The sequence below is a fragment of the Pelophylax lessonae genome (assembly GCF_965119305.1).
Source record: "Pelophylax lessonae genome assembly, chromosome: 9".
NCBI classification, from domain to species: Eukaryota; Metazoa; Chordata; class Amphibia; order Anura; family Ranidae; genus Pelophylax; species Pelophylax lessonae.
This window is the reverse complement of record NC_138776.1, coordinates 176,816,734-176,829,490: the sequence shown is the minus strand read 5'-3', so window position 1 is coordinate 176,829,490 and position 12,757 is coordinate 176,816,734. Positions and strand designations below refer to the sequence as shown.

Here is a 12,757-nt window from a genome sequence, read left to right as displayed (position 1 = left end):
ATCTCCGACTTCACAAGCTACATGCGACCTAAAGTACTAAAGCCAGAGACCACCAGGTGACTAGCAATTTAGGATAGGTACAGTTCTCTTAAGCAAATTAATGTGCTTATGCATTTATTCTTGCCATTTGAGGCACAAACTGTTTTTTTTTTTACCTGGGTCTGAGATGTTGCCAGCTACAGCTTTGGCTTCCAGAACCATAGGAGAGATGGTCTTGCTCAGGTCATCTGAAGCATTCTTCACTGCCTCTCTGAATTTTGGATCTTCAGAATTCTCCACCTCCCTTTTGGCCACCAACAGAATACGGTTTGCACGGCGAGCAATGCTAGTGGCGCCAGCAACAAGCATTTGGGGTTGCATATTTGCCATGGCCACTTTGCATTTGTCAATATCCTTCTTAATGGCTTCCTCAGAAGCATCCAGCAGGGCCCGTGTGTCAATGGCCTCATCAACAAGGCCTGAAAAATGAAAAAGGAAATTAAATATGGAAGGCAATAGTTCAGGCGGATATTAGGAATGAAAAAAATAAAATGTAGCTCGTCTCTGCCAGTAAGGGTAGGTTACTGTCCTCCAAGAAGACTGCAGCAAACAAACCTGTCATCTTTTCTACATTATCTATCCACTGATTTTTCATGGTTTCAAAGTGTTCATATGCAGCCTGGTTTCCTGGATTACGTAACAGGATTCGAGCAGCAGAGACAACCTATAAGACACACACATGGGAAGACCAAGATAATTAAGAGAAGTTTAGGAACAAAATCCACCAGAAATTATGAATGAAAGGAAAGGGCCAATCAAACAACAGATCAAAGCAAAAGGAGCCTTAGGCCCAATCAGTACCTGCTCAGGAAAGTAAATATAATTCACATAAACAGTAGTACATAAATTTATATAAAGCCAACTTTACTTTTTTGGTTTAAGGGCAACTACAGTATTTTTGTTGATTACACTTTGTTACTCTAGCAATGACTTTCACATTTTGTTGCTTAGTGTTCTTCATTTTGATTTGCAAACTAGTTCAACACCTTTAAAACAGCACGGATGGACAACATTTACAAATTTTATTGGTAAAGAAAACCACCACACAAAAAGGCTATAGCTTTCCGTTAAGCAGACATCAGGGGTCTATAAAACCACTACAGTCACCCTCTGCACTCTACTGAAGCTGATCAAGCACAGGCTTTACATATAGAAGTGATTGGGGGCCTCTAAAGCGCATCTAACAGAGTTGGCTGCTCGAAATAAGACTGTAAACAAACTCCCAACAACCAGGAGTTTAGCTGTCGGTATTGCCATGGACATAATAGTTATGTCAGAAACAGCAGAGGCGTTCTATAAAAAAAGTAATGGTAAAAGTAAAAAGCAAATTAATCCAAAATGAAAAACTGCGCTTGGTGCTTCAGGTAATATCCTCATTATATTACACAGCTGCAAATGTATAAAAAGAACTACACCAGTAGTCATCACAGTTTAATTTTCAAATGTTTAAAATCTATAAAATTACTAAACACTAAGTGTAAGAGTCAGTCTTGAAACAAACCTGCGGAGTGAGCTCCCTGGCTGTTTTTACAGTTGCTTGTATTCCTTCCACACTGGCTTTATTAGCTGATCCCGCTGCTGCTGCTTTTTCTGCTGTAGCTCCCAGACGAGCAGCATGGCTCTCAAAATTGGCAGCTCTGTCGTCAAACATCTAGTGACAGAAGTAAACCATTACATAGGGTGAAAAAAATTGAAGTATGGTAAAGAGAGGTAGAGGGATCAGTAACTGACCTCTTCCCTGTTTGGAGCATCAGGTGGTGAGGTGGCTGCCACAGCCAGAAGTTTAATGGGAGTAGTGGTATCACTGAAGACATCAGACACTTCATGAGTCATTGCTTCTTGCATCTTGGCCTTCAGATCCTAGAAAATAAAAATTTATTTAAGATACTCACTTTTCAAAATATGGACAATATAATAATACAATACAAAAAGTAGAACTGCAACCAACACTTACTTTCAAGAGTGGGAAAGTATTACATTCTCTGTCAGGTTTTACTACGGTATTTGTCCCTATTAGAGCCAACAAATGCAAACAAAAACCGGTAGTCATTAGCCCTAAACACCATTGTTAATGGCACCCCAGTAAAGCTTTTGCTAGGGTCCAATCACCTGAAGCATATAACCATGGACTAGGACTACACCTCCTATGTTCAGTTCTGTACGATTAAGATAAGGGTAATATGCAAACTAGAGCAAGGCCCTGGTATCTCTATATTTACAAAGACAAAAATAAAAATCTAGCACACCTACTCAGACCAACAAAAGACAAAATCTTACAGTGTTCAAGGGAACCTAAATGCACTTTATTCAGACATTTTAATTCCAATATCCTCCCCCACTATAACTATCCCCAATTAAACACTACTCTACAAGTACACCTCCAGCCCTCTGTTTAAACACAGAGTAAAAGTTGGGGGGGGGGAAAAAAAAAAAAAAAACGAACTGTAGTAGGAAGTACACATTGTTAGTAACCTTTCTTTCATCTTGTACAGTAAAGAGGTTGCCCGCCATCCTCCTGCCAACATTACCCTAAGGAAAGGGGAGCACTGGGAGCATCCTCTCAGTGGATCTGGAGTACTCTTAATCTCCCAGTTCTTGCCAGAAGGCGGATTATCTCACCTTACCTAGGCACTACAAGTGGAAGTACACAAACTTTCTCCCTATATATGTCTTTAAAACATTTATGCTTTGCTTCATTAAAGGGGAGAAAACCAATTTAAATAGCATACGTTGCATTTCAACTTCAAGGCCAGCTTTAATATTGGTATATAAACCAAAAGAGTTTAGATTAATAAACAATGCCAATATATAGCCTACTCTGCTTTGTCTTGGTCACCTTACTTTAGTAAGCACAAATCAGTGTTTTGACCATCACCATGACCAAGGTACTTTGTTCAGTGTCAAATGCATTAAACTAAATAGCTGTAAATACTGTCACAGTGTATGGATCAAAGTCAAATTAATTCAGTCAACCTTCAATGCATCCTGGAGTTGAGCAGCCACAGCTCGAGCCTGTGGTGTTTCCCCTTCACCCCGTGCTGCTAGCTCAGCAAGCTGTCCCGCCAGCTGCTCTACGCGGTCGCACCTCGCCATCATATCTTGGCGGTATGGTCCCATCATAGAGTTCGCCAGGCGACGTCCTTCTGCTACAAGGCCACGGATGGCAGCCTGACCTTTACAAAGGACAAAATAAATGCTCTGACAATGCTAGAAGACATACTGAAAAATATACACATTAAATCACTAAAGAAAAAAAATAATTAACATGCATAGTGTTTAGGGGTTTTGTTTTTTTTTTTTTTTTTTAGCAGATGTTGAAGGTTACAGCTCAAGGACATAAATCATGGAGTGCATTATGCAAACATTCCCATAGCCTACCACTTAAGGATAAACTTCAACCCAAACAAAAAAATAAAATCTAAAAAATCTAAAATCTAAAAAATCAAATTATCTAATATTTGAATAGAGTAGGACGAGTAAGACAAAAAACAGAAAAAAATCCCAGCTCTATTCACCAACCAGCTGGGTGTCCACTGTGCCCCCAAGTGCCTTTAAGGAGAGTTGGGCAGGTGAGCCTGGAGGTAGCCCTCTATCTTTCCCATTATATCCACCCTGATTAGCTGGGGTTCATTCCCCACAGACAGGCATTGTATCAAACAAGGAGAATAAAAGATATTATTTCAGCCATTTAATCTGACTGGGACACAAAGAAAGACGAGACATGCTTTTATCCTAAAATGTATAAAAAGCATTTGATTCTACATCATGGGACTATTTCTTCCACACCTTAAATATGATTTAGGCGCCAAATTCCTATCAAAAGTTTGTATGTTGTATGAAGACCTAATAGCTATGTTGACAGTGAAAGGCTTTATATTCTGGATGCCTTTGCATACCTAGAGGCACTATTCAGGGTTGCCCCTCGGCCCCCATCCTATTCATCTTAGCACTTCGAGTCTTTAGCAATTAAGATAAGGAATAATCAAGATATCAAAGACATCCTATGTGGAGACCAGGAACATAAATGCGCTTTATTCAGACATTTGAATTCTAATTCAAATGTCTGAATCACTATCCCATGATCACTACTCTGCAAGTTTTTTTTTTTTTTTTTTAATATTTAGTCAATCTTGTTTTATTATCTTTTCAACATAAGAATGTACAAAAAGAACATCGTACATGATCGATCATAAAGACAGAAGTAGGCCCATGTAAAGGTAACACTCTAAAACAAATTTTCAAATATTTCAGAGCTTGCAAAAAAAACATTCAAAGTTGCAGGCCTTGAATATTTCCTTCAATATTCCGAATGTTCTTGAGGTCAAGAGAATCTTCAATTTTAAATGGCAAAATCAGATGCCCTTCCATATTTGGATATTTAACTTCTTCCCTCCATACACTATAACCAAAATAACTATCCTAGGTTATAGATAAAGCCAATAGAAGATCTGGATGTATGGAATGTGAACCCTCCTTCCTGGGCCAGCAGGCTGTACTCCATACAAAAACACATCCGGCCCAAGATACTGTATTTGTTCAAACAATCCTGGTGGCACTAAATAATTCAGACTCCAGGGATGTTGGTGCCTATCCATGCACCACCTGGGTTTCTGGGGTAGGCATAACAAACGGGGAAACACCCTCTTCCCCCCCCCCCCCCTTCCCCAAGGTGGTTATCCTTTTGGCCCTGCCCCGGGTTCACTTTTTTTTTTTTTATTCAGGCTGATGGGCCTCTATAGAGACAATGTAACATTTATAGTGCAAATGGATGGAAATGTTCCACCAAGACCAAGCCCTAACTCAAAACACTACTGCACACAGGACATTTAAAAAAACACTACGCTGCTGTCAGGAATAAGCAGTGTTAAAAATGTACTTTTAGCTGCGTTTTTTAATAGAGTTTATGAGCATTTTTCCACGTTTTTGAGCGTTAGTTTTTTTACAAAAAAGACACACCCCAAAATGTAAAAATGTCTAAAAAAAAAAAAAAAAAAAAAAAAACGCAGCTAAAAGCTTATCACATTTAGCCACTTTTAGTCCCGTTTTTACAGCCCAACATCCGCTGTTCCAGGACGCACCATCTTTTTTTCACTGCCCCTAAAAACTTATGGCTCCAAACGCGCTAAAAAGTTTGTGTGCATGGACACATAAGATAACAGAGGAGAGTTCAGAAGCAGTAAAGAAAAAAAAAATCAGACGCCCCTAAAAGCAGCTGCAAAAACGTCCTGTGTGCATGAGCCAATACTGAATGAGTTGTATATATAGTGTGGGGACACGCAATCATACTGTTTTTAAAGCTTGCCAGTGGATTCTTGCAAATGTGGAAAATGTGTATGGAACTTTATTTGTTGGGCCTTCTTTAAACAAGGCATTCAAATGTTTTAATAAGAATTCACTTTGTATATTTATCCTAAAATACAAAAAAAAAAAATATTGGAAAGAAACCTCTCTGAGGTTTTATATTATATCCATGTTGGAAGGGTTTCCCCTCACATCCTATTCTGTTTGACACCCATCAGCTGGACAGGAAGCAATGGAAAATCTCCGATGGGAACACAGAAATAGAAATTTAAAAAAGGTTAAAAATCTTACCCATTCTTTCTAAAAAAAAAAAAAAAAAAAAAAAAAAAAAATTATGAATTTTAAACAATGTCTTCTTACCCACACCACGGTCATCCACAGAGGGATTGTCAATCCAGCGTTGGGCCTGCTCTACCTTCCCTTCCATATTTATAGCTGCTTTCACAGGGCGGCTGTTGGCCACAGCACGATTCACCTTGGTCTGCAGATTCTGCAGTGAAGTTGCTATCTGCTTTGCTAAAGCGCGAGCTTCTGGTGAGTCTCCCTTCCCTCTGTTTTTTAGGAAAAAAAAAAAAAAATAAAACACTAATGCTTTGGTTTCTATCCCAGTCAGTAAAAAAACCAAACCTCCTTAAATATTAAGTTTACCTAAAATCAAAAACATAGCAATGAGCACAAAGGACATTAACTTATTAGTATGGCGTGTCCCTTGTGTTTATGATTCTGCTTATAGGAGATATCCCTTTGTCCTACCCGATTTTCATGGGTTTGATTTCAACTAAACATAGGCTTTATAGAAAACCTGGAAAGTCATACTGGGCATGAGGAGTCAGTGTCCATGAAAGTCACATATCAAAACAAATCAGAAGATTAACAAATGTATTTATGTTAAATTATATGCACATCTCGACTTTTCCTATAAAGTCAATCTTGGAATTGCCCCTTCCCACCTCTCAAGTTTTCCACCGTTTGCCCTAGTGACAGACTGCCTCCTTTACCAATAAGGAGACTGAAAAGATGAGCGGTGCAGGGTCAGGGCACAATTAACAGATTCAGAGATATAAAGAGCTGAACTTAAATTCTTGGAAGTTATAAAAATTAGAAATTTGCATCCAACTTCAGCAGCCTACACCTTCTAGATCTCCTATTGATGTGCGCAGCCTCTTAATATACAATTTGTCAATAAATACCAAGTTTGAAATGATCAGATATGTAGCAGGTTATATGAATTATTTTGTACATACTGTCGTCGGAGGTCACTCAGCTTGGCAGTAAGTGCTGCTATTTCGCCTAAGGAACGCAAGATGTCCTCTCTGTCCTTGGGATCTTCGCACAACTCGGCAATCCTCTTGGCTTCACCTAGGATTTCTCGAATGGTATCCTCACCTTCAGGACCACCGTTGGGATCTGCAAGCCAGCTCTATAAGGAAGCAAAACACACATCAAAGAGATTAAGCAATAAAACTTGTTGATGTAGATGCATCCAAAATTCATATACATGTTAAAGTACAGTGCGTCCACTAACGCTTTTTGGGGCATGGTGGGCATCATTCTAAGGCTTACTGGGGGAAATTTATCAAAACTGTTTTGGGGTCTTTCCTTTTCATAGGAGACTGATTTTTTTTGAAGTGGTGGTGGAAATCACAAGTGTCACTGCATTATATTTTACATTTTTGGTGGACTTCTACAATATGATTTTTGCCCTATTGAGTGAATGCACAATTCATATACATAGTGGTATATGATCTCGAATTAAAGGTACAATGCAACAATTTTTGTTATTGGGCTCCATAGCTCACTCCCATTTCTCAATGCAAAAGTTATCTGCCGTTCTGGCTAAAAGTATTTCAGGGAGAATGCAGCAGAATCTCGACTTCTAGCTAATTTAGCTGATATAATTGATCTGACTGCAATTAAAGGCATACTATAAAAAAAATAAATAAAAAAAAAACAAAAAGTTCAGAAATTCAGTGTTCTACATGGTAAATTCAAGATGGGAAGCATGTGAATGGTCTTAAGAAATAATGGCTAGGGAGTAATTCAACCTCCTCCAGCCCACACAAATCAGCTTCTCATTGGAGTATTTAGGGAATACTTAGGGCAGCTAGAAGTGAAAAACGACATAACAAATTGGTTTTACCTGAGCAGCATCAATCTTTTTGCCAATAGCCTGTTTGGAGTTTGTCAGAGCTTCCAATTTACGGGCAGCATTTTCGACTTTAGCAGTCAGGAGGTCTAAGCCCTGAGATACTTGCTGTGCCTTCTGCATTGCTGCAGGGGTAGCTCCTTGGCCTCTGCACCATGAAGGAAAAAGATTTAGAATAAGTGAAAACAAAAAACAGGCAAAGCTATTTTGTCAATAACATTTTCTACAGAAGTTTGGTGGAATAACAGCAATATTCTTTCAGATGTTAACCCTATACCAATCCTAATGGTGACAAGATACAGCTTTGAACAGATCATATTTTAAGTGACTTGAAACAGAAATAACCCGCTTACCCTATAGCCACCTACAACATACAATATAACTGGGGTGTAAAATCTGTGTGCTCTACCACACATGATGCAAGAGTTTCAAAGTAGATCAGCATCACCACAGTAAAATCCATACTTTAGTTACTTGCAGTAGGGGGGGGGGGGGGGGACTAGTCTATTGTTTATGGACTCCCCATTGGTGTAGGAAACCTATCTCCCCCCCCCCCCCCCCATGTTCCTTAACCCTGCTAAACCCTTTTTCCTTCCCCTACCCCTATGCCCACTTCCCCTCTCAGTTTTATTTTACTTCCATTTTATGGGGAGCCCAACCAATATTGTTGAAAAGTGGCTGTTGGTTTTTCTCCTGCTGATAACCTTGGGTTTGAAGTTCTGCAATTTGCAGTAATGAGATCTACCGGTTTGCTTTTTGATTCACGAAATGTGAGAGTACTGGGCGCCTCGATATTTTTAGGTTTTGATTTTTGTTTCTTTTTTAGTTTTTCTTCTGATTTTTTTTTTTTTTTTTTAAAGTTCTGGACAATCTGACTGTTGCTTGATTTTTGCTGGACCTGGTTGAGCCCAACTCTTGAGAAAATTATTTTTTAGTGGACACACATTTATCAGTGCTACCACTCTAGATGTGGGCTTTTATTTGCTTTTCTGTGTTCACCTGTCTGTACAACTTCCTAATAAAATACAGGGGGAAAAAAAAAAAAATCCATAATATATTTATCCATAAAAATAGTACAGCAATGCTCGTACACAATCCATGTAAACATATTTAAATCTTTGTCCTCATTTCAGAAACTCACGCAACTTTTTATTTTGCACTGCACGTATAGAACGGCGCAGCGCCTGCATAGTTGGCATAGGAAGGATTCTGCTCTGTGCCCTCAATGCAAAGTACATATGGGAACTCATTACATATGCTTTGGAAATGTCCTAAATTGCACCGCTATTGGACGGCAGTTATGCATTCCGTCAATACCATATGGAATCTTGCTCTTCCTCTGGACCCGAAGCTGTGCCTTTTGGGCTGGTTGGACGAGAAATTGTATACTCCTGGTGTGCACACTGCTATCCTCAAGAGTTCTGTTCCTTGCCAGGAAATTATTGGCAAGGAAGTGGATTTCTTCGATGCCTCCCACACATGCTGAATGGGTTTCTGAGGTAAATGCGCTATTGCTAAGAGAAAATCTCACCTATAAACATAGGGGTAATGTATTGAAATTTGAACGCATATGGAGCCAGTGGCTTGATGTACCTGGTCTAGCTCCTCTTCAACTAGTTACAAATAGGATTCTAGGTGGGGTAACAACCTCCTCTTAATGTTGTAGCGATGAACACGGTTGGATCCTTTATCTGTGGTGTGGGCATAGAGGCAACACATGGCAAAATATTTGCCGCTATTTTGGGCTGACAGACCTTCGTGGAGAACACCTTTAGGCAGTTCACTTTTTTGGTTTTCTTGTTTTATCGTTTGGTTGAGAGCCACTGCCTTTGCTGCTGATTGTGTCTACCTCCATATGCCCTGCTGAATATGCATACTTGGATGCCACTGAACTTGTGGTATACCCCTTTGACAATACTGCTAGGTTTACCTCCTGTTGTAGGTTAATACATTACTACTGAGGGGTGGTATTGATGGAGCGAGGTCTGCTATACGCATAGTCGCATTGTTGGCTTGATCCGCGGCTACCGCGGGATGCCATTTGTCTTAGCATTTTATTACACTGGAGCCGGGGCCTGGTACACATTCCTCTTTTATTGATCCTGCATCGCAACTGTTTTGCAGTAAATGCAGTGTGATGAAACACTGCTTGATGATGTCACCAGACTAGAGGCTCCTTGGTCTGTTTGCTCAACCGGATCCGATTCCTGTAGGGAACTGAGACTAATCTTTGGAAAAGGTAAAGAAAATGATCTGTTCAGGGAACGGGAACTACCGCTCCCTGAAGCACCTAAATGTTGGAAGGGAAGAATCGCACCGGTAGCAGTGATCGATACTCGATCTTGTGTCCTGATCGTATGATCTCCTGAACCCCTTAGTCCGAGATTCAGGAAGGCTCTAGCTCTGAATGCCGGTGAAGGCGTCCCCCCCACCCTCAAGCCGGGTGGGGGCACACCTTCAGGCTGTATTAGCCTTAACTTCAGGTTTGGCTGAGTCGGCCTTTTGTTTGCCCGACCAGTGCCTCTTGAACCCTCCTAGAGGGGCTTTGCCTTTCCCGCTCGCCCCAGCGGAGCGAACGAACCCTTTATGAGCGGCAAAGAAAGGTCCACGCTTGTTACGAGGTCCTTTAGCTTTAGCAGCCTGCGGCAAAAAAGTGCTCTTGCCCCCAGTGACATCCTTCATGATCTCATCTAGGGTGGCCCCAAATAGGCGATTCCCCTGAAAAATGGATTTTTGTAAGATCTTACCGTAAAATCCTTTTCTCTTAAGCTCATTGACAGACGTAGTCTTCTTGATTCTCAAGAGCTGGGTTATGTTGTCTCCGCAGGAGTAGGACTAGGCAGAAAGACAAAACGTTCTGACTCCACCTTAGGGGCAGTCCCTGAGGGTATATCCTCCCTCTCTCTGCTACAGGGAATCAGTTCTGTTTTAAAGCAGTACAGAGAATTTAACCCAACCCAACTCAATGATAGAGGGGCGGGTACTACGTCTGTCAATGAGCTTAAGAGAAAAGGATTTTACGGTAAGATCTTACAAAAATCCATTTTTCTCTATCGCTCATTGACAGACGTAGTCTTCTTGATTCTCAAGAGCTGGGACATCCAGAAGCAGTGCCACAAATGAGGGGTGGGATTGACAAATCAAATCCAATCTAGAAGGCCCAACCGGTGCCAAACTAGAAGTTTTAAAGGCTCATTATAAACAAAGAATGAGACTAAAGAAAAATTTTCCAACGGAAAAAACCCTCGAGGTAGACCACTGGTCTCCTCAAATTGCGGCCTGCAAAACCTTGCAGGCCAAACGAGGCATCAGACGATGCCATTACATCAACTTTATAATGTTTAGTAAAGGTATGCACCGACGACCAGGTAGCCGCCTTGCACACCTGGACCACTGACGCCTGATGGCGAAAGGCCCATGACGCACTAAGTGCCCGAGTGGAGTGCGCCTTAACAGGGAACGGGGGCTCCCGACCCTTAATAGAATAAGCCTGTACTCCCGTCTGTCTGATCCATCTGGAAATGGTCGCGGCAGATGCAGGCAACCCCTTTTTGGGTCCATCTGGGATCACAAAAAGTGAATCCGTCTTGCGAAACGAGTCTGTCGTTTTCAAGTATACCCTGATCGCCCGGACCACATCCAAGGAGTGTAAAGCATACTCCCGAGGATGACTGGGCTTAGGACACAGGGAAGGTAATACAATTTCTTCATTCAGATGAAATTCTGAAACCACTTTTGGTAGGAAGGATGGATTCGGACGAAGAACCACCTTATCTCTATGAACCACCAGATATGGTGAACGACAAGATAATGCGGCCAGTTCTGACACCCTGCGTGCAGAAGTAATAGCCACCAAGAAGGCCACCTTCTGGGACAACGTGGGTAGAGGAATCTCCCTAATATCTTCAAAGGGAGGTTTCTGAAGAACCGACAACACTAAATTAAGATCCCAGGGGGGTAACGGCGCGTGCACTGGCGGAGCCAGATGTCGCACCCCCTGGATGAAGTTCCGCACCAAGGAATGAGTAGCCAAAGGCTTCTGAAAGAAGATGGCTAATGCTGAGACCTGACCCTTGATAGTACTCAAGGCCAGTTTCTGCTCAACCCCTTGTTGCAGAAAAGCCAATATTCGACTAATCGAATAAGACCGAGGACGGAACCCCAAAGGTTCACACCATGCAATGTAGGACTTCCATGTGCGATGATAAATCTTTCTGGAAGTCGCTTTCCTTGCTTCAACTAGAGTAGGAATAACTGAAGCTGACAAACCTTTGTCCTTCAGCACCTGTGTCTTAATAGCCAGGCCGTTAAAGCCAGCGATCGTAAAGCAGGATGGAAGATCGGTCCCTGAGACAGTAGATCCTCCCTGAGAGGAAGTCTCCACGGGACGTCCGCCACCAGTCTGACCATGTCGGCATACCAAGCTCGACGAGGCCAGTCCGGAGCTACCAGGATTACTGGAATTCCTTCCTCCTCTATCCTGCGAAGAAGTCTTGGCAGTAACGCGAGAGGAGGGAAGGCATATATTAGCTGGTATTGCCCCCACGGGGCGATCAGTGCGTCTGCGGTTTCTGCTAGAGGATCGCGGGAGCGAGCCACGAATCTCTGAACTTTCCTGTTGAATCGTGATGCCAACAGATCCACATCCGGGGTGCCCCACCGTAGGCACAACTGGTGGAAAACGTCTGGATGGAGGGACCATTCCCCCTGATCCAGGGTCTGACGGCTGAGATAATCTGCCTGCCAATTCTCCACCCCCGGAATGAACACCGCAGAGATTGCCGGAACAAATCGTTCCGCCCAGCGAAGAATGCAAGCCACTTCTTTGGCCGCTCGGACACTCTTGGTGCCCCCCTGGTGATTGACATAAGCCACGGCCGTGGCATTGTCCGACTGGATCCGAACCGGGCTGCCCTGGAGCTGCTCGGTCCAGTGAATCAGACAAAGTCTGATCGCTCTCAGTTCCAATACATTTATCGGTAACCTGGATTCTTCCGGGGACCAAAGTCCCTGGACAGATAACTGACCAAGAATTCCTCCCCATCCGGATAGACTGGCATCCGTGGTCACTATCGTCCAATATATTGGCAGAAATGACTTTCCCTGGCTGAGCATCGGAGACCGAAGCCACCAGACCAGAGACTCTCTGGTCTGTTTGCTCAATCGGATCTGATTGTCCAGGGATTCCGGATTCCGATTCCATCTGAGAAGAATCTCTTGCTGAAGAATTCGGGTATGGGACTGGGCAAATGGGACTGCTTCGAATGAAGC

The 12,757-nt window shown here is 42.2% G+C and overlaps 1 protein-coding gene across 5 annotated transcripts in view; it reads right to left on the bottom strand.

Annotated features, from left to right (window-relative positions):
- Positions 1-12,757, bottom strand: part of VCL (vinculin) — a 139,383-nt gene that overhangs the window by 31,436 nt on the left and 95,190 nt on the right. For all 5 annotated transcript variants that reach the window (XM_082267550.1, XM_082267549.1, XM_082267552.1 and 2 more), the window contains 8 exons: positions 7,481-7,634; positions 6,585-6,760; positions 5,701-5,891; positions 3,013-3,212; positions 1,771-1,899; positions 1,541-1,690; positions 595-703; positions 156-458 (listed from right to left, as the gene is read on the bottom strand). In XM_082267550.1, coding sequence (XP_082123676.1) covers positions 156-458; positions 595-703; positions 1,541-1,690; positions 1,771-1,899; positions 3,013-3,212; positions 5,701-5,891; positions 6,585-6,760; positions 7,481-7,634 — 1,412 coding nt within the window. The remainder of the gene's footprint in view (positions 1-155; positions 459-594; positions 704-1,540; positions 1,691-1,770; positions 1,900-3,012; positions 3,213-5,700; positions 5,892-6,584; positions 6,761-7,480; positions 7,635-12,757) is intronic.